This window comes from Dipodomys ordii, unplaced genomic scaffold (genome assembly GCF_000151885.1).
Source record: "Dipodomys ordii isolate 6190 unplaced genomic scaffold, Dord_2.0 Scaffold195, whole genome shotgun sequence".
NCBI classification, from domain to species: Eukaryota; Metazoa; Chordata; class Mammalia; order Rodentia; family Heteromyidae; genus Dipodomys; species Dipodomys ordii.
The window spans coordinates 1,920,685-1,946,233 of NW_012267411.1; the positions used below are offsets into that span (position 1 = coordinate 1,920,685).

Genomic DNA, 25,549 nt, shown 5'->3' on the forward strand with positions numbered 1-25,549 from the left:
CCTGGCGCCGCCCCTCCCCGCCTCCTGCCTCCTCCCTCCTCCCTCCTCCTGGCTCTTCCAGCCAGTTCCTGGTGGGCGGGGCCTAGTGGCAAGGAGCAGGCTCTGCCCCGGGGGTGTGACCCACGGCGGCACCGAGCAGGCTCCGCCCCGGGGGCGTGGCCTAAGGAGCGGCCGCGCGTCGCTGCGCTGCACGTGTGCGAGCCCGGCGGCGGGGCGAATCTTCTCGTGCGCCTCCGGCCCTCCCGACCCGCGCCGCCTATGCAGGCCGGCACTCGTTGCTTCCTCCTCCGAGTGTTCGTCCAGCACCGCAAGCCGAGCTCGGGCCTCCTCGCCGCTCTGCCCGCGCCGCGCCCGTGCTCCCAGGCTCCGGGTAAGTGCACGGCCTCCCCGCTCGGGCCCCGCCGCTAGCCCGCGGCCGGCCCTCGCATCCCATCTGGGCGGGCCTCGGGACGGCGCCTAGCCCAGCTCTCTGCCCCGGGCGCCTCCATTACGGCCGTGCCCGCAGGTCCTGCGCCTCGGCCCGCGGGCGCCGCTCCCGCTTCCGGCTCCCCTCTCCCCGAGGTCGTTAGGGGGCGCAGCGCTCGCGCTGTCGTCCCTCCCGGGCGCTGTCAGCTCGCGCACGGACCCCCGCCCCTTCCTTCTCTTTGCTCTGCCCCGGACGCTCTCTTGAGCTCTGCTCCCTCTCTGAAGAGCGGCCTTTCCGGAGCCCTGCTCATCCCCACACTCCCCCAGCCGGTCTGCTACAGGTCCGGCCCACGTGCTTCGTCCTGCTGGTCACACTTCTGCACTGGCTGCGAGTCTACTACGTGCCTGCCGGGCCTCTAGGACTCCTGACTGGTTGTATTCCCTGGCTTAGAAGCCAGCGGGTTGGCCTTGGGGGGTGTTTCCTTCTGCCCTTCCCCTCCACCCCCCACCCCGTGAAATAGTATGCCCCATTAACAGGGAGATGCCTCGATTATTGTGCGATCTGTCGAAATCACTCTGTTTCTAGTTCAGATCTCAGTACTGCAAAAGAAGAAAAAACAATTGAAAGGCTGTGTTGTTCAATCATGAGGAACACAGCTAACTATAAACTTGAACTTAAATCGTTTGTTAAAGGTTGGACAATTTGAGCACTAATGAAAAGTACACTTTTGCACCCAAAGAAAGAAAGAATAGTCCAGCTGATCTCACCCATACCTAAGGTCTAATATATATATAAGATCTAATATACAGACCTTTCCTGATGCCAGATGCTCTCCTCACAGATACTTATTCCTCTCCAAATTTTTACTCAGAAGTCACCTCTTTGGAGAGGCTTTCCCCCCAAACCACCCCATCAATCTCAGCCCTGTTGGCTCTGCTTTTTCTTTGAGGCTTGATGTTCTGAGATTCTTATTTTATTAACTGAATATATCCTCAAATAGAATATGTTTTCCAAGGGCAGGGAGTTTTTCCATTTTTTTTCCAATGCCTACAGTAGGGTAAGACATATATTCAATATTAGTAGAATAAACGACTCAGTAAGCTCATGATTTGGTTTTGCATATTGGGATATAGTGATTGGAGGATAGATGTACTTAAAAATGGAAGTTGTGGAAGGTTGAAATAGGATCAACCTTAATCTAGCTCTTTTTCAGATGTTCATTCCAGAGGAAAAATTTTAAAATACTGTTGTCAGTGTTATATTAAAATTTAAAAAGTGCTCAGCCGGGCGCTGGTGGCTCACGCCTGTAATCCTAGCTACTTAGGAGGCTGAGATCTGAGAATCGCGGTTCAAAGCCAGCCCCGGCAGGAAAGACCGTGAGACTCCTATCTCCAATAAACCACCAGAAAACTGGAAGTGGCGCTGTAGCTCAAGTGGTAGAGCGCTCGCCTTGAGCTGAAGAGCTGAGGGACAGTGCCCAAGCCCAGAGTTCAAGCCCCACGACTGACAAAAAGAATAAAATAAAATAAAATTTAAAAAGTGCTCAACTTTATTTCTGTTGTAGTATAGAAGTTTGGTGTACTAGGAGCACTTAGGGGTCCGAGGATGAGGAAGGAGTTTCCTTAGTTGCAGGCCAGCCCAGACACACACACACACACTCTCTCTCTCTCTCTCTGTATATATATATATATATATATATGTATGTATATATATATATACACATGTGTATATACATGTGAATATATATGTGTGTGTGTGTGTGTGTATATATATATATATATATCAAAAGACCTTGTCTAATATTTGACTGGGTATTTTTTTTAACATAGAAATGGGGTTTTAACTTGGCGCCTTGTACTTGGAAGTGCTCTACTACTTGAGCACTGGGACTTATGTTCCAGGTAGGGCCAGGCTCAGGCCATAATCTTCCTAGCTGGGATGACAGGCGCTCTACCATCACCACTATGCCCAGCTTTTGTTTTTTGCTCTAGTACTGGGGCTTGAAGTCAAGAACCAGGGATCTGCACTTTACCTTTTTCACTCAAGGCTGGTTTGCTACCACTTGAGGCATAGCTTTACTTTTGGCTTTTAGGTGATTAATTGGAGATAAGAGTCTCATGGACCTTAATGTCCAAGCTAGCTTTGTGTAGCAAAAAATTACAGGTTTCTAGCCTTTTGTGTGTGTGTGTGTGTGTGTGTGTGTGTGTGCGCGCGTGCGCGCACGCGCCAGTATCAAGTCTTGAACTCAGGACCTCAGAGTTACTTTTGCCTCTGGATCTGTACCACTTGGACCGTACCTCCAGTCCAATATTTTGCTGGTTAATTGGAGATATGAGTCCTTTGGACTTTTCTGGCTGAGGTCCCCTAGGTTTCATCTTCAGATTCCTGAGTAGCTAGGATTTTATAGGCACAAGCCACTGGTGCTCATATCATAATTCAACTTTACAGAGAAAGAAGCAGAAGCTTCATGAGGGTATATGTCTCACTGAGTTATAGGGAAAACCCAGATTTGGTTCTGAGTTTGTAAGGTGGAAGCCAGATGTTTTCTGTATGGGAGAAGAGGGTTGGAGAGAATGGAGGATGAATTTTCTGATTGTAAATTTCCTGAGCCAGGCTGGCTATACTTGTTTACTTTTGGCCTCTGGAAGTGTATCATGCGGTGATAGCAGTTAGATACCTTGGATTGTTGTTGGAGAACCATTTTGGGTTTTTGTAAAGGTATGTGTAATATACAAGGACTGTCCATAGGACATCTGTACTTAGGTGTCTGTCAAGAATGTACACCACCATTGGACTAGAGGTGGGCTCATCTACCACCTGCTCCTTTTTTGGGGTTCTTGTATCAGCAAGAGCTACACTGTCCTCTTGGGTCCCCAAAGGAAGAAAACCTGAGTCCTCCTAGGATGTGTCTTTTCTCTACTTTTGTCACCCAGTCCTGTTCTATCCTTACCATTTTCTTTTTTCTTTCTTTCTTTTTTTTTTTATTGTGAACATACTGTACAGAGGGGTTACAATTACATGGGCAAGATAATGAGTACATTTCTTATCAAGCATTGTAGCCTCTTCCTTTGTTTACCCTTCACATCCCTTCCCAGCCTCCCCCTACCCCCCTCACCCAATCCTCCCCCCTCCTTACCATTTTCTTAGTGTATTTGAATGTTCCTTCTCTATCCTTTGCGTAAGCCTTTTTATCAAGTTATACTAATTTTTTTTGGGGGGGGGTGCGGTCATGGGGCCTGAACTCTGGGCCTGGGCACTGTCCCTCAGCTCTTCAGCTCAAGGCTAACGCTCTACCACTTGAGCCACAGCGCCACTTCCAGCTTTTTTCTTTTTGCTTATGTGGTGCTGAGGAATCGAACCCAGGGCTTCATGCATGCAAGGCAAGCGCTCTACCACTGAGCCACCTTCCCAGCCCCTTCCCTACTTTTTCATGGGTTGGAATGTCTATCCCACACCCTCTACATTTCCTTTTCCACCCTTCCCCTCAGTCTTCAAAACGTGGCTTATGTATTCATTTCTAGTCTCAGGTTTTTCTGAAACTCTGACTTCGCTCTATTCAGATGTCAGTTTTGTTTGGGTTTTTTTTTTTAACTGTATTTTTTTTGTCTTTTCTTTTTTGGTACTGGGGATCGAACCCAGGACGTTGCACTTGCTAGGCAAGCGCTTTGCCACTGAGCTACATCCCAGCCTCAGATGTCAGTTTTGTAAGACCACAATCTCTGTAAGCCTTGGTCTGTTGTACTTTGTTCAATACATTGTAAAATGAGCCAATTAAATGTTAATCTGTTAGGTCTTAAATTATTATTATTATTGTTATTATTGTGAGTCATGGGGCTTTGAATTCAGGGCCTGGGTGCTGTCCCTGAACTTCTTGCTGAAGGCTAATGCTCTACCACTTTGAGCCACTTCGGTTTTCTGGTAGTTAATTGGAGATGAGGTCTCACAGACTTTTCTGCCCAGGAAAGTCTGAGCCATGATCTGGCTTTGAACCATGATCCTCAGGTCTCAGCCTCCTGAGTAGTTAGGGTTACAGTTGTGAGCCACCAGTGCCTGGCTGGGTTTTTTAATTTTTATCAATTTATAATTATAGTAATAATTATTATTGCTGGTCCTGGGGCTTGAACTTGGCCCAGATACTATCCCTGGACTTTTGTGCTCATTGCTAGTGCTCTACCACTTGAGCCACACCACTTCTGCCTTTTTTGATAGTTTATTGGAGGTAAGAATCACACAGATTTTTGCTTCAAACTACAATCTTCAGATATCAGACTCCTGAATTGTTATTTATTTTTAAGGTATTGCTGTGTAATCCATATGGCCTTCACCTCACTATGTACCCTGATTTGACCTAGACAACTTCCTTCCTAGCCTCCTGACTGCTGAGATTATTGACATGTACCCCCATACCCAACTAATTTTTATTTTTTGTGATAAAATAACTGTTTTCAGGCCTGGGTGTGGTTTCAGGCCTGGAATTCCAGTGCTGAGGGGGCTGAAGTAGAATGATTCTGAGTTCAAGGCCAGCTTGGGCTATATATGAGTCCTTGTTTCCAAAAAAAAAAAAAAAAGCAAAACCAGAAATAACAAATGTAGACAATCTCTGTGTCAGCAGGTTTGTTGCTAGAAAGTAGGAATAAAATAGTATCAGAATTTCATGTACCAGCATTCCCTTTCAAGACAAATAAGGGTGTGTGTATATGCTACATCTCTAGTCCATCACTTTCTACCTAGGCTGGCTCCCAACCCACAGTCCTCCAGATCTTAGCCTCCTGAAGCTAGGATTATAGGCATGAATCACTAGTATCAACTTGGATACATTTATTTAGATTGCCATGTGTTTTCTTCTTTTTTTGAGTTACTCTGTACTAAGAAAATACGGCTTGTTGGACATATGCTTACTATTTTGAAGCAAGGGTGGTTAACATCGACTTTTCTTTGTTTTTTGTTTTTTTTTTAATTGTTGGCCAACTCAGGGCTTAGGAGCTGTCTCTGAACTTTTTGCTCAAAGCTAGCACTCTACCACTTAGAGTCAGAACACCACTTCAGTTTTCTGGTGGTTAATTGGAGATAAGAATCTTACAGACTTTTCTGCCCAGGCTGACTTCAAACCACAATCCTCAGACCACCAGTGCCAGGCTTAACTCAATTTTTGATGTTTCTTTTTTAGTGTTCATAGTGGTACATACCTATAATCCTAACTATTAGGAGACTGAGTCAGGAGGACCTTGGGTTTGAGGCCAGCCTGAGATATGTAGTGAGACCCTGCCTCCTCTCCCCTCCCCCATACATACACACTAATTATATGTGTATCTAAAAAACACATTTTACTGCCTTACTGCCTTTATTATTTCAAGTATACAGCTCAGTAATAGTATTCACATTATTTTCCAATCAATATCTAGAACTTTTCATTATAAAACTAACCCTTTTTATACCTATTATACAATAATTTTTCATTGTCCTTGTCTTTTGTTTTGTTTTCAGTACTGGGGCTTGAACTCTTGAGTACCGTACTTGCTCATCTTACTTGCTCACTACTAGTTTTCTACCACCATTTTTTTTTTAATTTAGAGAATACTTTATTAGTTTCTGTAATCAAACCCACATAGATAAGACCTTACATATTTAATACAGTGCGTTTACCCCTGTACAAATGGAAAAAAATTAAATTTAACATTTCTAGACCAATATGGCTATTAATTTCTGTACAATGCCAACTCAACACGGTAAACTGGGATACTTTTTCCAAAGTTGACAGCACAGCTAAAGTTTCCAAAAATTCAAATTATATATATGTATATATATATTTATATAAAAAGACCAATAATAGCAGTATGTTATGCATCAATAGCAGCAACAGCTTTTCCAGGTTCTGCAGTCATCTGAACAAAATTAGGCATCCAGCACATCCATTGAGGAAAAAAAAAAGATAAAAAACAAAACCCCAGAAAAATGCGAAGTTTTGTTATTGTTGTGGTACCTGGCACCATTTTTTTTTTTATTAACTTCTCAATCATCATCTGGAAAGAAAACATTCTTGAGTAACATAATTAAAAACAGCTCTGATAAAGCACAGTCACTACTACGTATCATAAAGCAGGTACAAGGTATTTATATTCACAGAGGGATGATACAGTACTGTCCTACGTCTATAATACTAGAGGATACAATTAAAAAGGCATTATTGAGACTTGATTCTACTTTTTCAGCAGAGGGCCAAAGGATGGTATGACACAGCTCTGTGAAGAAATGCACTTTCTTAGATAGGAGTTCCTTCCATCAGTGGGACAGTTCCAAGTACTTAGTCTCTTAGTGAACATCAGCTACAAACCGTTTGAAAATGGAGCAGGAAGGGGGAAAAAAAAAAAACCAAACAACAAAATAAAAACCATACCCCACAACCACTGGATTCATACAAAGATGGTCTACCACCATTTCTATCCCAGATTTTTGCTGGTTAATTGGAGATGGGGGCCTTGAGGATTTTTCTGCCCAGGCTGGCATTGAACCTACCTCTTCAAGATCTCAGCCTTTGAGTTGCTAGAATTATAGGTATGAGCCACTGGTTTTTAAAATTGTGGCATGAGTATGCTTTCATGTCACCAAATGTGCATTTATGTACTACCATATTCATCAGTTTTTTGAAAAGATACACATATATGAAATACAGTGGTATGACTGATACTCACCAAATGACAAGTCTCCCATTGCTGTGCTTAGTCACCTAGACCTTCCCTGGAAGTAATGGCCTTTCTCAGTTTCCAGTAAATTATATCTACATATTGTGCAGTTTATACTCAGGCTTCCCTGTTAATTCCTAAAATCAAAGCTTTGAAAGGGTCTGGGATATAGCTGTATGGTAAGAGTGTTTGCCTAGGGTGCACAAAGCTCTAGATTTCCTGAGTGCCAAAAAAGAAAAGCACTAATATATCATATAGATTAAACCTGAAGCATTTTTTTTGGTTTTCTTGACAAATCCCTAAAATAAGTAATTTGGATCAGAGTACATACATATTCTTAAAGCTCTTGATGCATACTATCAGGATCCATGTAGAAGTATGCCAGTTTTCTTTCTTTTTTGGGGGGGGGGTCTGGTCGTGGGGCCTGAACTCTGGGCCTGGGCACTGTCCCTCGGCTCCCAGCGCCACTTCCAGCTTTTTTCTCTTTGCTGATGTGGTGCTGAGGAATTGAACCCAGGGCCTCATGCATGCAAGGCAAGCACTCTACCACTGAGCCATCTTCCCAGCCCCATATGCCAGGTTTCTATCCCTAAAAAGTGATTAAAGTAATTTAATAAATGATTCTTGGGACCACACTTTGAACAGAATTAACTATGCTGAAACAAAATTATTTGTAAGTGACTGTTACTTCCTATTCTTTTTTTCCCATTATTCAAAGATTGTCTTAAATGTTTTCTTGGAGCCTTAAAGATGGAGGTGACAGGCATGTCCCTGAAACGTGGGTCCCTTGTTGTTGAAGATAATGACAGTGAGGCCCCAGTTGAGGAAACAAAGAAACAGAAGGTCTCATCTGATTGCTATCTAACCAAAAGTCAAGATGGGCTGGAGAGTGACTGTCAATCCAGCAGTGAGAATATACCTGGGCCACTAGGAGCTTTAAGTGTGGAGAAAGGAAAAAAGAATTCTGATGCTCATTTGGAAGAAGAGGAAGAGGAAGATGGCCTTTCAGAGGATGGGGAAGAGGAGGAGGAGGAGCCAGAGACTTTTGCAGACATGATGAAACATGGCCTCACTGAACTTGATGTAGGCATCACAAAGTTTGTAAGTTCTCATCAAGGATTCTCAGGAATCTTAAAAGAAAGGTATGTTGTTTATATATGAAGTTACTCTATATCATATTAGTTTTTTTCTTTAGAAAGAAATCACCAATATAGTCTTTATTTTTAGTAGAATATTTTTTTATTTTATTTTTGTTCATGTGGTACTGAGGAATCAAACCAGGGGCTTCATGAACTAAGCCACATTCCTAGCCAGCAATATAGTCTGTGTAGCTCTTTAACCTCAAGGGCTATTTACACTTAACAACGGTCAAAAAGGAATAGAATGAAGAACTACCTAAATGAGTAAATGGCCTTGAATTATTTTTTGTGGTGCTAGGGATTTGGTACTCTACTTCTTGCACTGTGCTTTCAGCCCAATTTTTTGCGGGTTAATTAGAAATAGTCTCAGACTTTTCTGCCCAACTTGGGTTCAAACCTGGCTCTTCCAGGTTTCTGCCTTATGAATAGTTAGGATTAGAGATGTGGGCCACAGGTGCCCACCTTTTTTTTTTTTGACACAGAGTCTGCCCATTTATGCCAGGCTAGCCTCAAACTTTTTTTTTTGTCTGTCGTGGGGCTTGAACTCTGGGCCTGAGTGCTGTCCCTCAGCTCTTCAGCTCAAGGCCAGCGCTCTACCACTTGAGCTACAGCGTCACTTCCGGTTTCGTGGTGGTTTTATTGGAGATAGGAGTCTCACGGTCTTTCCTGCCCGGGCTGTCTTTGAACCGAGATCCTCAGATCTCAGCCTCTGGACTAGCTAGGATTACAGGCTTGAGCCACCAGTGCCCGGCAGCCTCAAACTTTTGAGCCTCCTGCCTTAGCCTTTTTTTTTTTTTAATTGATGGTGATAGTGGGGCTTGAACTCAGGTCCTGGGTACTGTTCCTGAGCTAGTGTCCCTGCTCAAGGCTCAAGTGCTCTGCCACTTTGGTTTTTAATTAGTTAATTGGATATAAGAGTCTCACGGACTTTCCTGCCCAGGCCAGTTTCTAATCTCAGTCCTCAGATCTCAGCCTCCTGAGTAGCTAGGATTGCAGGCATGAGCCATGTGTGCCTGACTTGCCTTAGCTTCTGGAGTGCTGGGACTACAGATATCTATTACTACATGGCTGTTGTCATTTCTAATCAAGAGAAGATGTTTCCCAGAACTGTTTTGAGTAGATAAAATTAAAATGTCCAATGACATGCATTATTAGTATGTAGGTTAGTGCTGTTTATTTTGTTAAATTCTTCTAAATAGTTTTTAGTTTTCTCCTGAGTTTGTCATATAGTCTTAAAATTCTTTTATCACATATGTAGTAAAAAGAAGGTGATAATTGGGTTTTTTTTTTTTTTTTTGTCCGGTTGTGGGGCCTGAACTCTGGGCCTGGGCGCTGTCCCTCAGCTCTTCAGCTCAAGGCTAGCGCTCTACCACTTGAGTCACAGCGCCACTTCCAGCCTTTTTCTTTTTGCTTATGTGGTGCTGAAGAATCGAACCCAGGGCCTCAGGCATGCAAGGCAAGCGCTCTACCACTGAGCCACCTTCCCAGCCCCAAGAAGGTGATAATTGGAACAGGATGGTTCTGGATGTGAATTTAGTTCAGCTTCACCCAAAACGTGGATCACAATGGAGTTGTTAAAAGATTGTTAATAATGTATATAAAGTATTTATATAGTTACAAGCTTAGGGTATTATTAGCAGACTTACAGGGTTCTGATTTAATTAGCCATTTACTATATTTTATGATTTAATATGGCCTGCTTATATAACCATGTTTAGCTTTTGTTTATGCACGTGGTAGTATTCATATTCTAGAAATTTCTGGTAAGGCCAAGCCAAGGTTTTATTAGAAAACCCAGGGGAAAGAAATAACTTCATATGACTTCACACTGTTGATGTTTAAGAAATCTCTTGTTATGTACAACAGTAAGGCTCATTGTGTGCTAAAATTAATAGGAAATAAATATTCCCTAAAAATTTTTGTTCTCTTTTCATCAGATACTCTGATTTCATTGTTCATGAAATTGGAAAAGATGGACAGATCAGCCATTTGGATGACTTGTCTGTTCCTGTGGATGAAGAGGTAGAGTAGCTCTCTAGCAAATGTCACCTTTTGTATAAAATAGCATTTTATAGAGATCATAGAAATACAGAGCTTTACTGTTTTTGAGTTCTGTATGACCCATTGAGTTCTCATGATTATTTTAAAGGACCCATCAGAAAATGTGTTTACAGTTTTGACAGCTGAAGAAAAGCAGCAATTGGAAGAGCTCCAGCTTTTTAAAAATAAAGAAGCCAGTGTTGCCATTGAGGTAAGTAGTTCAGAAACACCTATGAGAAGGTTTTCAGAGTTTTGTTTGCTGTTTTTGGTTGGATGTTCGTAAATGTCCCTTGAAAACAATTGTTTTTTGTGTGTGTATGTGCCAGTACTGGAGTTTATGTTCTTGCTTCGCTTTTTTTGCTCAAGGCTATTGCTCTATGGCTTGAGCCATATCTATTTCCAGTTTTGTGCTGATAAATTAGGGCATAAGAGTCTCCTAGATTTTTCTTCCCTGGCTGGCTTCAAGCCAAGATCTTCAGATCTCAGTCTCCTAAATAACTAAAATTACAGACTGGTGCCTAGCTACTATGTTTTCATCTTAAGCAAAATAAGCCAGACTGAGAAAGACAAAGATCACATATTCTCTCTTGTAAGTGGAATCCAGGCCTAAAAGAAAAAGAAAAAAAAAGGAAAGGAGGGGAAGGATAACATGATTGTCAAATGGAGTCTGGGGGAAAGTAAAGGGAGACAGTGATGAGAGGTTTGATATCAAAGTACTTTCAGTATCAAAATACTTTATATGTATGTATGAAAACACTGTACAATTAGTACATACTAATAAAATTTGTACTGCTTAAAAAGGGATGATTTAATCCTATTTAATCTGAGAGGTCATGTTTACTAATAGATTTTTATCAAGAGCAGATTAATTATAACAAAAAGAAGTTTTGACTTACATTTGAAAGAATGTCTTACTATGTAGCTCAGGCTGGCTTCAAACTCCATCCTGCCTCAGCCATGGTAGTACAGAATTACTGAGATTAAAGCTGGGGATCACCATGCCTAGCTAACAAAATTGGTTTTGTTTGAAGAAATGAAAGTATGGCCAGACACCAGTGGCTTAAGCCTACATAATTCTTAGGAATAGGGGACTTGGGAGGCTGAGATGGGAGAATCAAATTTTGAATCCAGCCCATGCAGACTCTTATTTCCAGTTAACCAGCAGAAGTGGAGGCATACTAGAGTGCCAGCAGTAGAACAGAAATCTAACCAAGAACTCAGGTTCAAGCCCTATAGTACCAGCAAACACACACACACAGGTTCAAGCCCTATAGTACCAGCAAACACACACACACAGAGCAAAATATGACCAAAAAAAAATCAACAAAGAAATCTGTTGTTTAGAACCACAGAATGACAGTTGCATTGTTGCAACAGCACCACTGTTGCCTCTTAGTGAGATGTGTGCTCCTGATGTGGCTCCAAGGCTTCCTGGTTTCTGGTGGGGCTAGAGACAATCCTATAGTGTTACCAAGTTTAGCCAGGAATGGTAGTTCTTATGTTGTAACTCATTAAATCAGACTAAGAAAACAGGTTGTAGATCTCCCAATCACTGGTTTTTAAATGGAGTAGTAAACAACATAGAAAATATCTGTACATTCAAAGCAGTATCAGCATTGTTTTGTGACATTGTTTGGTTTTTTAAATTGTGACATGTATCATTTGTGCTTTTGAGTAGCAGTAGAATGGTTTTTATTAGTGTGATGTCCTCCAAAATTAAAAAAGTTGTATAGCTAGTAAGTTACATTTTCCTTGTTGATTCGATGTTTTTTTTTTTTTTTTTGTCGGTCGTGGGGCTTGAACTCTGGGCCTGGGCGCTGTCCCTCAGCTCTTAGCTCAAGGCGAGCACTCTATCACTTGAGCTACAGTGCCACTTCCGGTTTTCTGGTGGTTAATTGGAGATAGGAGTCTCATGGTCTCTCCTGCCCGGGCTGGCTTTGAACCGCGATCCTCAGATCTCAGCCTCCTGAGTAGTTAGGATTACAGGCGTGAGCCACCAGCGCCCAGCTCGATGTTTTTTTATGTTTATAGTGAACTAAAGTGTTAGGACTTCATTATATAATAATTTAATTAGAGAACAACTCAAGAGGCAGTTCTGAGTTGGACTTGTGTAAGGGATAGTGTTTCTAAATGTCTAATTCACCTACTTTTTGTTATTGTTGTTTTTGTGATTCCCTAAAGCATTTATCTAGCAGAGATGGTGAGCAGTGGCTTCTGTGCTTGGTAGCCTCTGAATCCAGCCGTCTGCTATCAAATTCAGCTCTCCTTAGCTATATGACCTCAAACATATTCTATGACTTCTTTCAGCCTCATTTTCCTCAGCTGTAAATAGATACAGTGATGGTAGGATAGGAAGATTATAAGGATTAAATAAAACAGAGTATGTAGTGTTTGGTATAGTGCTTAGTATGCCTCAGTCAACACACAGGCCCTTAGGATTGCAATTGGAAAGCTATAAAATATTTCCAAAGTTAGGCCAGGCAGTTTTGGTATTTTGCAGTTAATAAGGTAAGCTGTTTTTTTCTTTTTACTAATTCGTTGTATTATCTCCCTATTTAATTCTTGCTAAAGTGGTAGTGTCACTCTGTTTTTAATAGGTTATTGAGGACACCAAAGAGAAAAGAACCATCATCCATCAAGCTATTAAATCTCTGTTTCCAGGATTAGAGACAAAAACAGAGGATAGAGAAGGCAGAAAATACATTGTAGCCTACCATGCAGCTGGAAAAAAGGCTTTGGCAAGTAAGTGGGAATGACTTCCTCCATCTTGCTCGGCACTCATGAGATACAGATCCTCCTCCTCATTTGCCTTTGTTGTCACCAAAGGCTGCCTTGCTGTTGTGCAGAGAAAGATACCCATTATGTCACTGCTTTAGAGAGGTTGAATAATCATTTCAGATATCAAAGCAGTCTTGCAGGCTATTAGGTTTGGGGTGTTCAATCTTGTATGTGAGTAAAGATTTGTAGAATTATAGTAGTGCCTGAGAAAATGTTAGTAATATTACATTTGCTGCTACATTTGCTGAAAAGCAAAATGGGCTGAGTGGCCATGCAAAAAGAAAATGGGAGGATTATTACTCACCCTGTGTTCTTTTTTTTTTTTTTAATGAATTTTTTTTATTGTGAAAATACTGTACAGAGGGGTTACAATTACATGGGCAAGATAATGAGTACATTTCTTATCAAGCATTGTAGCCTCCTCCTTTGTTTCCCCTTCCCATCCCTTCACATCCTCCACCCCCCCCCACCAAAGTTGTAAAGTTCATTTTTCGACATAATGACTTGTACATCTCATTGTTGCAATGGGTCCTCCTGTATCCCTATTTTAACGATTTGTTTTTTCCCTTCCCCTCCACATATACCAACATCATATATAGTGAAAGCAGGGGTTATACTGTGGGGGAGGGACATACAAAGCAACAAAGAAATAATCTTATAAATATGTTAGAAACAATCGCATGAAAGATCTCTCTCTTTTTTTTTTTTTGTCAGTCGTGGGGCTTGAACTCTAGGCCTTGGAGCTGTCCCTGAGCAATTCAGCTTAAGGCTCATGCTCTACCACTTGAGCCATAGTGCCACGTCCAGTTTTCTGGTGTTTTTTTTTTTTTTAATTGTGATTAAGTGATTACATAATTTCCCAAATTTCAAAGTATTGTGGGATAGTGATTCTCATTTAAAGTCACAAACACATTCTAACTTTCCTGGAGCAAATTGTCTATCACAGGGGCTGAGAAGGTGGCTCAGTGGTAGAGCACTTGCCTTGATGCATGAGGCCCTGGGTTTGATTCCTCAGCACCACATAAGAAAAAAGAAAAAAGCCGGAAGTGGCGCTGTGGCTCAAGTGGTAGAGTGGTAGCCTTGAGCTGAAGAGCTGAGGGACAGCGCCCAGGCCCAGAGTTCAGGCCCCACGACCAGACCCCCCCCCAAAAAAAAATTGCCTATCACGGTCTATAACATATAAAGGTGTACACATATTACACCATACATGTGCTCAGGAGCATGGGGTTATTTAGTAGTGGTTTGACCAGATGAGTGGAAGTTCTTTGTTTCTTAAGTCCTGTTAATTTTGTCGTATCATCTAACATTTTGGATTTAACATCCACTTATCAGGGGACCATGTACCGTTTGTCTCTTTGCTCTTGGCTTACCTCGCTCAACATGATTCTTTTAGCTCCATCCATTTCCCTGCAAATGTCATTATTTTGTCATTTCTAATTCACCCTGTGTTCTTAATGGATGACTGAAAACTTTCTGATGAATATTTAAAATGCTTGTTATTTTTTTACCCCTGGAGCAAATTTTCTGCTTTGGCTTCCCAACTAGGAATGTCAATACATAAAAACTATGGTATATTTAGGAACATGACCATATACTCCAGTAAACCCATCTTCTCCTGTGTATTCATTTGAAATGAATGTATTATCAGTGAATTACTTAAGTATTATGTTGTAATATTGTTTCTTCAGCCATGTAGATTTCTATTTACATAGAAAGCAGAAAATTTAGATCTGTTCCTTTTCCTTATTAAACCATCAGCTACAATGTTTATGAAAATTACAATAGCAAAAAGTTCTGCCTTACCTTTCTTCCCTACTAGTAACTAGCACAACATCTTTCAAGTTCTGTCCTACTAGTCTTCAGTTAGTTTTAGATACATTTGTTGAGCCAGGCATCGGTGGCTCATGCCTATAATCCTAGCTACTCATGAGACTGAGATCTGAGGGCCACAGTTCCAAGCCAGCCCAAGCAAGAAAGTCTTATCTCCAATTAACTACCAGAAAACTGGAAGTGGTGCTGTGGTTCAAGTGGTAGAGTGCTTGCTTTGAGCTGAAGAGGTCTTTAGGGATAGCACTCAGGCCCAGAGTTCAAATCCTACAACTGACCACCAAAAAAAAAAAAAAGTTATATTTGTTGAAAGAAAAACACCAAGACTATGATGGTTGGAACCGTTAGGGCTCTGTCAGTATTTTCTTTCTTTTTTTTTTTTAACTGTATTTTTTTTTTGTCTTTTCTTTTTTGGTACTGGGGATCGAACCCAGGACGTTGCACTTGCTAGGCAAGCGCTTTGCCACTGAGCTACATCCCAGCCCTCTGTCAGTATTTTCTTTAATTTAAATGTTAAATACTGTGAGTGAATGAAGCCTTTATTGTTCATTACTTTGGTTCTAATGAAATGAAAGAGTATAAAGAAACAGAGGAAGGGTGACTAAGCCTGAGAAAATCATCACAGAGACAAGAAGCCTTGTGAGTCTAGTGTGGAGGAAGAGGAGGTTGAGGTCAAAAGTCACTTCTCATTTGATACCAAAAAAAGGAAAATGAAGCCAGGTATAGTACATGTATCTAGTAATCCCAGCATTTGGGAGAGTGAGGCAGGAGGATCTGCCTGTTGTTACATGTTTCTGTGGTGTTTAGTTACGAACCCTACAGAATAGTTCCTTATAGCCTTCAGCCACGGTTGCTCAAAAGGGATAAGCCCTGTAGGAAATAATCTTAGTAACTTTTTTCAGTTCTTCTAAGGACTGTATATAGCTAGTAACAATAGAGAGGTAATTTACTACATATAACAATACCCTTGGGCATCTGGTCTCAGTTCTCTAGTTCTCTAAAGGAGTGAGTGCAGTGGGTGGCTGCTAGGGAAGCATCCTATATTGATTACCATCATTTGGCCAGCCACTCTCGGCAAAGGATGGTCATGAAGCAAATTGGAAAAGTCAGACGTTATCTTTCTGAGTGGTTGCTTCTTGGGAATGATCCTCATTTCTTTAGGGATGCTAAGTTTTATGAGGAGAGCAAAGCAGAGAGTTTGCAAGCCAAGGTAGGCCTAAGTGTTCCTGCCTTCTTCTCTTGAATATCATGCCTATCACTCAGGTTCTGTCTACATTTCTATTTTCTGTGCCTATTCCATACCCACTTTTTTTTCCAGTCATTTTTTTTTAAGGTTTTCAAGTTGAAATGCTAAGCCTATGTAACATTAACCCCCCCTCCCCATTTCCCTTTGGATATCTTCAGTAAAAAGCAGTTCTTGTCTTACATAGACTCAAAAAGACAGATCAGATTGGATCAGCCTTTGCACTGAGCTCTAAATGTGTTGGGCTTAAGGATTGTGACACTTAGTCAAAGATAGACTAAATCTGCCTTGGAGCACTACTCTTCCACTACTTCACAGAATACTTGTCTGTGGCCCAGTCACCTAGGAACCTGCATTCAGCATTTTCTACACAATTATTCCCATCCACAAGCTCAAAATGGCATTAAGTAAATGCCAGTTATTTAAAAAAGCAGTAGAGGGCTGGGAAGGTGGCTCAGTGGTAGAGTGCTTGCCTCACATGCATGAGGCCCTGGGTTTGATTCCTCAGCACCACATAAGCAGAAAAAGCTAGAAATGGTGCTGTGGCTCAAGTGGTAGAGCACTGGCCTTGAGCTGAAGAGCTGAGGGACAGCGCCCAGGCCCAGAGTTCAAGCCCATGACCCACCAAAAACAAAACAAAAAGCAGTAGAGCTGGTATCAGGAGACTGTTGTTTTGAACCTGCAAATAGAACTCTGTACTAACAACAACTTATTCTCCTGGGCCACCTTACCTAAAATTGAATGTGTAGGACTTTAAGGCTTCATTGCAACAATTGCAATAATGTTTTTTTTGTTTTGTTTCTGTGTTGATGGGCTGAACTCAGTTCCTTGTGCTATCACTGGGATTTGCTCTTGGCTGGTACTCTACCCCTTGAGCCCTGCTACTCTTGCATTTGTGACATTTTGCTGGCTAATTGGAGATATGACTAAACTGAAATCCTCAGATCCCAATTTCCTGTGTAGGTAGGATTATAGATGTGAGCCATTGGCACCTAACTTTGCAGTAATGTTTTTAAACTTACTACCAAATGCTATTATAAATTGTTATTGATGGGCTGTGCATTATCTGGCAGATTTGCAATATTCTAAAGATATTTAACTATTACATAAACAAGTAAGTTAACTTGATTTTGAGAGAGTGTACATTTCAAATGCTTCTCTGTACTTGTTTCAGACTTAAATTTTTGAAAAGATTCTGGGGTGCAGCATGATAGTACACCCTTAATATCTGCTTCTGTCTGTCTCTCTTGTGCTGATACTCTAATCTTGAAACTTAGGATCTTGTGGTCTTGCTTAGCATTTTTCACTCACAGCTAGTGCTTTATTACTTGATTCACACCTCCAGTTTTCCTGTAATCTCTTAACTTGAGAAGTAAAGCAGAAAGATCACAAGTTTAAAGCCGGCTTGGGTTACATAATGACAACCTGTCTCAGAAAAAAAGGAAGGAAGGAAGGAAAAAGGATTCTGCTCTGTGATCCCTTTCTGAAATGGTTTCTAGGTGGCATCCCTGGGATGCCTCTTCCTCAGAAGGAAGAGCTTAGCAGAAATAAAGAGGCTCTGTGCAAGGGACTAGCATTATAGATTATTCATTAACAAGAAATCTCAATAATCAGAATGGTTAGCAGTAGAAAAATGTCCCAAGTAGGTACAGTCAGTTAAGGACTCTGAAACATGTCTACCAGTTGAGTAATGTGGATATCACTGGTTTCTTTTTGCCAAAGCAGTCTTAATGGATTGAGGAGGTTGGAAACCAGTTTAGACAGTATGTTTTGGTGAAGGGCCGTATACGTGTTGTTTTCTCAAACTAAAGAGAGAGAAAGGAAGGGAACATGGTTGAGGAAAAGAGGAAATAAATTTGGCTTTTATGATGGAAGAGCTAGGACTATATACTGAAGAGAAAGAGCCAATGGAAAAAAAAGAGTAGAAATTAAGGAAGGAGACTAGGTAAAGATAGTGGATGGGGTAGAATCATTGAAGAAGCTAAGAGATTGGTGTACAGGGATACAGAGGTGAGAAAGGACTTAAATAGGAAGAATGTTTTGTGTGTTGCTCCATCACGTCTTTTTTGGGCTATATACATTTTTCCTTCTTTATTCATGAGGACCTTTTGCTTAATACATGATTATTCCTGAACATGTTTTCCTGTTTTATCTAGTTTCTGTTTCTGCTTATCTGGGCTGCTATGTCAGTCCCTAAGAAGATGGAAGCAACCTCCTGGAATTATATTACCTAGCCTAGGAATTTGCAATTATGCTATAAATTGTAGTGTCTCAAAAATATTTGGAAGTTGTCTTACCTTCACCTGAATTGTAAGGCTAAATAATATGTAGCATTCCAGGAACTATTTAATAAAGTAAGAAAAATTGCTCAAATTAAGGCTGCTAGGCATAATCTTAGCTACTAGCTACTCAAGGAAGCTGAGAACTAGGGATTGTGATTTGAAACCAACCCAAGTAGGAAAATCTGTGAGATTCTTAGCTATAGTTAGTCACCAAAATGCCAGAAGTAGAGCTGTGGTTTAAATGGTAGTGCTAGCATTGAGAAAAAAGAACCTCAGAGATAGCACATAGGCCCTGAATTTAAGCCTTGGACTGGCACCCTCCCCTGCAAAAAATTTGCATATATATATATATATATATTCATATATTCCCAGCACAAATCCTTGACTATTGAGTGCACTTAGAAAAAGAATACTTCCATTTGGTGTTTACAGAGGAGATAGTTTTATGCACGTTCAGTGACTTGCTAATAGAATGCATTACAGGTTCGTTCTTTCTTCTTTTTTTTTTTTTTGGTTGGTCCTGGGGCTTGAACTCTGGGCCTGAGTGCTGTCCTTCAGCTCTTCAGCTCAAGGCTAGCGCTCTACCACTTGAACCACAGCACCACTTCCAGATTTCTGGTGGTTTTTTGGAAATAAGAGTTTCATGGCCTTTTCCTGCCTGGGCTGGCTTTGAACCATGATCCTCAGATCTCAGTCTCCTGAGTAGCTAGGATTGTAGGCATGCACTACCGGAGCCCGGCTTGCATTACAGTTTCTTGCAAGAGGAATATTATTTAGATTTTTAGTCTTGTAGCTTTACTCATTTCTCAACATTATACTTGTGAATGCACTAAACAGCTAGTAGCACACTTGTTTTTAAGCTTTTATTATGGGTCTTTTCAAACTTGCACACAAATAGAGGAAGTAGTAATATATACAACTTCTGTGTAACCACCTTCAAACATTCTGTTGCTTTGATCCTTTGATCCTTCTCTTACACTTTTTTTTCTTGGAGCATTTTAAAGCAAATACTTAAGTATGTGTCTACCAGGTAAGAACTAGCCATATCAGGGGCTGGGAAGGTAGCTCAGTGGTAGAGTGCTTGCCTTGCATGCATGAGGCCCTGGGTTTGATTCTTCAGCACCACATAAGCAAAAAAGGCTGGAAGTGGTGCTGTGGCTCAAGTGGTAGAGTGCTAGCCTTGAGCTGAAGAACTGAGGGACAGCGCCCAGACCCAGAGTTCAAGCCCCATGACCGAAAAAAAAACAAAACAAAAAGAACTAGCCATATCATATCCAATAATAATTTCTTGGGCTGGAATGTGTCTTAGTGGTAGAGTGCTTGCCTAGCATATATAAAGCCCTGGGTTCGGGTCCTCAGTACCACATAAACAGAGCACTGTGGCTCAAGTGGTAGAGTGCTAGCCTTGAGCACAAGAAGCTCAGGGAGATTGGCCAGGCCCTAATTTCAAGTCTCAGGACTGGCAAAATAATAATAATTTCTTAGTATCTAGTAACCCAATATGTTTAATTTTTCCCTGAACGTCTCAAAAACTGTACATGTGGCTTTGCCAAATAATGATAAAAATAAGGTCAGACCATTGCACTGAATAGATGTCTCATAAATCATATCTTAAATCTTCTAACATCTCTTACAGATTTAAGGAGTGTTACTAGTATTACTCTAATCAGTATTTTTCAAATATACTTCAATGTAGGAAATTTATAAAGCATGAAAAAATATAAAGCAAAACAATTACCATATTCAGCACCAAAGATAAAAAATTTTGGACATGTCTTCTCATATACACAAAAACAAATCTCTAGATGGAGAAGCATCATTTGGAAGGTTGAGGTAGAAGTATCTTTTGCTGTATCCCATATATACAAGCAATGTAGCTTAGAGTATGAATTGACACACCCATTGTGAATGGATTGAGACAAGGAAGCTGTACCTGTAGGTGAGTTTTCTACTTGTTTGCAACATTCCACTGTTATGTCTGAATGGCTGTTAATCTACCACATAAGTACCACATGCTCTAGAAGTTCTTAGTATTAAACTTACCATGCGATTCATTGCATGTTCACCTCTAAAGCACCTTAATATTATTATAAACATTGCTCTTTTGTGCTCCTTATGCTGTGCATTTGGACAGAGGTCAGAACTACAGCAGGTAAGAGCAGTTGGTGTTTCATGTAGATAAAATGAAATGCCAATGATTTTTTCATAAGTGCGAAATGTGGACAACTTCATTAACTGCTAGTGAGCTGGAAGAAAAACTAATAAAAAAAATTCCCATTCAGTTTTCTGAAGAAATTGAGTAATTGACACCAAGAGTATACTTGATACTTTTCTATACTAGATAGAAAAACAACTTAGATATTTATCAAGAATGAAAATGATTTACTAGTCATATATACCATGGCAGTTTTATGGGAGGGTTTATTGATTCTTTACATTTTAGCCAAAGTTACTAATCTGTTATCAGGCAGCTCTTGCCTTGACAAAGCTAGATAGACAGTTACCTTTAGTAACGGGAGCAGTTTAAGCCTCTGAAGGAAAGGATTCATGAGTTTATGTGAGAAGATTTTTTTAAGGAGAAAGAAAAAGGGGCTATAAAAGAAAAATTTTATGTTGTTGTGCAAAATACTATTTCATAGTTTCTTTTGTGGAGTTATAGAAGGCAAATGAACTAGAAATGGTCTTCAAATAACAGCTGCAGCTCTTTCACATGGGATTTATGAATGTTGCACAATGTCTGCACAGTACAGTTGTGGCTTATGTATTGTTCCTTTATCAATTTTTCAAAATATTCTTTGAGCAGCTTAAATCTAAATGTTTTATTGTTTGAATGTATGGTTCTAGATTACAATGGAATTGAAAGATTCAGTTAAAATAACAATATTAAAAGTCAAATTCTCCCAAGTCATGCAGTGTTTTCCAGTTTCCATCCAAATCATAGTGACTTAGAAGTTAGCATTTAATGAGGTTTAATTTCTTAGTTTCCTTTCTCCTGGAAGAGACAATCAGGTCTTGAATGCTAACCACTCTATCAGGTAGACATTTGTGAATTTATTGTAGACATTAGCTAAACTTGCAGTGGTAGTTGTTCCTGGAAAATTTAATTGTATCACCAAAGCCATACTTCACAATCTCTGTCCCTACTCATTGCCGCTCTGTGTGTGAACACCTGTCTAGCTGTGAGGCAAGCTGGTAAGTTCCTCGTAATAGCTGTTTGCCTCTGAACTGCACGTGGCCTAGACCAGTAGGCCCTGTTGGACGTAAGTTAGCTTAGTATTCCTGTACCACAGGCTCTTCTGTGTAGCTGTTACATGAAGACTGATGGTTTATCTTATTCATTTTTTATATTACCTACATATAGACAAATGTTAAGTGTTCAGAGAAAGTTTAATGTCTATTTTCTAATGGCTATACCCGCTTAAGCCATATTTCCTGTCATGCTAGGTCTGCTTTGTGTCTTAAAGATCTTGTAACAAAAAATGAGCTACGTAGAATTACATTTAAAAACTCTCAAAATAACTATTATGACATATATATAACATATAATTTTTTGTTTTTAAGATCCGAGAAAACATTCTTGGCCAAAATCTAGGGGAAGTTACTGCCACTTTGTTCTATACAAGGAAAACAAAGATACCATGGATGCTATTAATGTGCTGTCCAAATACTTAAGGTTAGTATCTTGTTCTAATATAAAATCAAAACAACAGGAATGTGTTTCCTCTTTCCTTGCTAATGGAAGGAAAGCAGAACATAGATCAGTATATAAGTGTAGTTTTCGTAAGCAGTAGGTGAGATAAAATTCTTTTTAACCTCTGTGCTGGTAATTCAAGATGATAATCTAGAAGTAATGATTTGTCCATCCAGATAAACAGAAAAACAAACTTTCTCTTCTCAAAGTCTATAGTTTCATGTGCTTCCATGGGATTGGCTTTATGAATGTAGATGCTTTCAATTCTTGGGTTTCCTGAGTAAGCCAAGTCAGATTTTTCTCAAAGGAATATAAATATAATAGATAGTGGTCTCTGAATGAGTCAGGTGCCAAAGCTTTTTTTTTTTTTTTGTACTGTTACTTGGACTTGAACTCAGGGCCTTGTTTTCTTGCTTGCTTGCCTTTTTCTACTCATATCTGGCACCCTACCACTTGAGCCATACCTGTAGTCTAGCTTTTTTTTTTTTTTTTGCCGTTAATTGGACATAGAATCTTGAAGATGTTTCTGTCCAGACTAACTTCAAGCAAGCCTTCTGAGCAGCTAGGATTACATCCTGGAGGGGAGGGGGGGAGAGGTGTGTGTGTGTGTGTGTGTTTGTGTATGTGTGTGTGTGTGTGTGTGTGTGTGTGTGTTTTCAATAGAAATGGCTATAGCTATAGATACAATACCATGACTGTATTGGTAATTTCAGTTTAAACATTGTAACAATATTACCATGTTAGGACAGCCATCACCAAATACCAGCAACTCAGTGGCTTAAACCACAGCAGTTCTATAGGCTTAAGATTAAGATGTCAACAGGTTTATGTCCTCCACAGAGGCCTGTCTTGAGGTTGGACTAGCTCCACTTGATGGCCACATTTTAACCTTGGTCACCTCTCTAACGGCCCTATTTTCAAATAGCTACATCTGAAGTACTGGGGTTAGAGCTTTTGAGGGAGACAATTCAGCCCCTTCACACAGTACCTATTTTAGTAATATTTTAGTTCACTTTGTTTACTAGCTTCCTGGGAGAGAGTTGTGGTACTCTGTTCCCTAGAGAACAAACTCCTGATTGGGGAATAGACAGTGGTGAATGCCTCTGAGATTTAGAGTTGTAAATATTCAGGGGTCACAAATTCTCCTTGGTAAGCTTCATGTATCTTCATATCAAAACAATTCAGATCCCTATTTTAGCTTTTGGCTTTTTTTATACAAAATAGCATTGTGAATTTGTATTTTCATAGATAAATTTTAAAATAGGGTTTCTCCCTATTTTCAATGTTACTATTTTAAGTACATTTTGTTACTATGTTGGTTATTAATTTAAGCATATTTTATTTTGAAACTTAAATGATGAGAAATGTGATTTTCTTAAGGTTTGTGACTTCGAATTATCCTGTTTCTGTCTTACCAGAGTCAAGCCAAACATATTCTCATATATGGGCACCAAAGATAAAAGGGCTATAACAGTTCAAGAGATTGCTGTTCTCAAGTAAGTAGAAGTTACTTTCCAGGATTTGTGTTGGAAAAATCCTAGCACTACCTTTCAGAGTTCTTGAGTTTTCTTCAAGAGATTTACCTCTTCCTGTTTAGATTATGCCTCTCTCATTAATTTTTTTTCTGCTTTTTTCTTCCTGCTTTTCAGTATATCCTAATTTTAAGTAGGATTTTTAGTAGGTTTTTTTGAAGGATTTGTGAGGCACTACCAAGAGAATAAGTGTTTCTTTTATTCATACATTAACTATCAATGCTGTTGAAAACAGTAAATGAACTCTTTCATTATATTGCAGAAATATGTAGATGAGAAAGGTGGTCTCTGCTTTTGAAGCATTTATACAACTTAATGGAGTATACATACTTTAGTAAATCTGACTGAAAGCATGGGATTTAATATGGAGAACTTTCCCAAACCCTGGATGATGACACAGGTTCTTGGCTACTCTTTCACATAAATATTGTAGTCAAATCCCATGATTTTTTTTTTTTGGGGGGGGGTTGGCTAGCTCTGTAAGCTTTTCTACATAAGTAATTTAAGGAAACAAATATTTTACTTTTGTTTACTTAGGTTTTCATTCAGGCTGCACATACGGTAGGAAAGCATTCTGCTATTGAGTTGAAATCCCCATCCCTCTTCTATGTGTATGTGTGTGTAAGTCTCACTATGTAGCCCAATCTGGCCTCAAACTCCTGGATCCTCTTTTTTTCAGACTTCCAAGTACTAGATTTCAGGTGTATACCACCACACTCAGTTTGTTCTTTGTTGTTGACTATGCATAGAAAGAACTGAATAGAAAATGAAAATTCTGCCATAATTGTTTTCCCTCGGGATTGTCTTGTTTTTAATGGTGCACATATATATTTATTAATAAGTTTTTTTATTGTGAAAATACTGTACAGAGGGGTTACAATTACATGAGCAAGGTAATGAGTACATTTCTTATCAAGCATTGTTGCTTCTTCCTTTGTTTCCCCTTACCATCCCTGCTCTCCCATCCCCCCCCCCCCCCCCCCCCCCCCGCCAAAGTAGTAAAGTTCATTTTTTGACATAACATCTTGTACATCTCATTGTTGCAATGGGTCCACCTGTATCCCTATTTAAACAATTTGTTTTTTCCCTTCCACTCTACAAATTATACCAACATCAAATACAGTGAAAACGGGGTTATACCATGGAGGAGGGACAAGTGCATATATTTTGTGGAGGACTTAGCCCTCCACTTTAAACCATAATATTTCTACAAACATGTTCTTTTATTTGAAAAATAAATGATATACTTCATTTCATTACCCATTCCTACATAACAAAAGATATTTAAGAATGTGGTGTATTCTATTTTATTAATTGTCTTGTTTTATGTGTGCTAGTCCAGAGGCTTGAACTCAAGGCCTGGGAGCCATCCCTGAGCTTTTTTGCTGAAGGCTATCACTCCTACCAGTTTGAGTTACAGCTACACTTCCAACTTTTTGGTGGTTAATTGGGGATGGTAGGCACACAGACTGGGCTGTGTGCCCAGTCTGCCTGGGCTGGCTTTGAACCTCCATCCTCAGATCTCAGCCTCTTAAGTAGCTAAGATTACAGGTGTGAGCTACTGGCACCCAGTTTTCATTTTATTATTATTTAATATTTGATATTTATTATAGGCAATCTGTGACAGGCATAGTTGTATCTAAATCTTTGCTTGAGTCTGTTAATTCCATGAAGATGAACTTAGCTGTGAAATTACTAGTTATAAAATGTTAATGGTTTTGATAACCAAGCCTAATTATCCTGAAGAAAGGTGGTATCAATTTCCCACCTTTATTCTACTTCTTCAGAATCCTTACCAGCAGTGTTATAATCAAGAGAGGAAAAAAATCATTTGCTGGGGGGCTGGGAAGGTGGCTCAGTGGTAGAGCGCTTGCCTTGCATGCCTGAGGCCCTGGGTTTGATTCCCCAGCACCACATAAGCAAAAAGAAAA

At 40.1% G+C, this 25,549-nt stretch overlaps 1 protein-coding gene across 2 annotated transcripts in view; it reads left to right on the forward strand.

Annotated features, from left to right (window-relative positions):
* The first annotated feature begins 248 nt into the window (after positions 1–248).
* Pus7 (pseudouridylate synthase 7 (putative)) overlaps positions 249–25,549 on the forward strand; it is a 43,261-nt gene continuing 17,960 nt past the window's right edge. Inside the window, exons 1-7 of one of the 2 annotated variants that reach the window (XM_013034725.1) lie at positions 249–370; positions 7,805–8,228; positions 10,163–10,247; positions 10,375–10,476; positions 12,863–13,007; positions 21,957–22,068; positions 23,505–23,582. In XM_013034725.1, coding sequence (XP_012890179.1) covers positions 259–370; positions 7,805–8,228; positions 10,163–10,247; positions 10,375–10,476; positions 12,863–13,007; positions 21,957–22,068; positions 23,505–23,582 — 1,058 coding nt within the window. In that variant the 5' untranslated portion in view covers positions 249–258. The remainder of the gene's footprint in view (positions 371–7,804; positions 8,229–10,162; positions 10,248–10,374; positions 10,477–12,862; positions 13,008–21,956; positions 22,069–23,504; positions 23,583–25,549) is intronic. The other variant, XM_013034726.1, reaches the window with a different exon arrangement.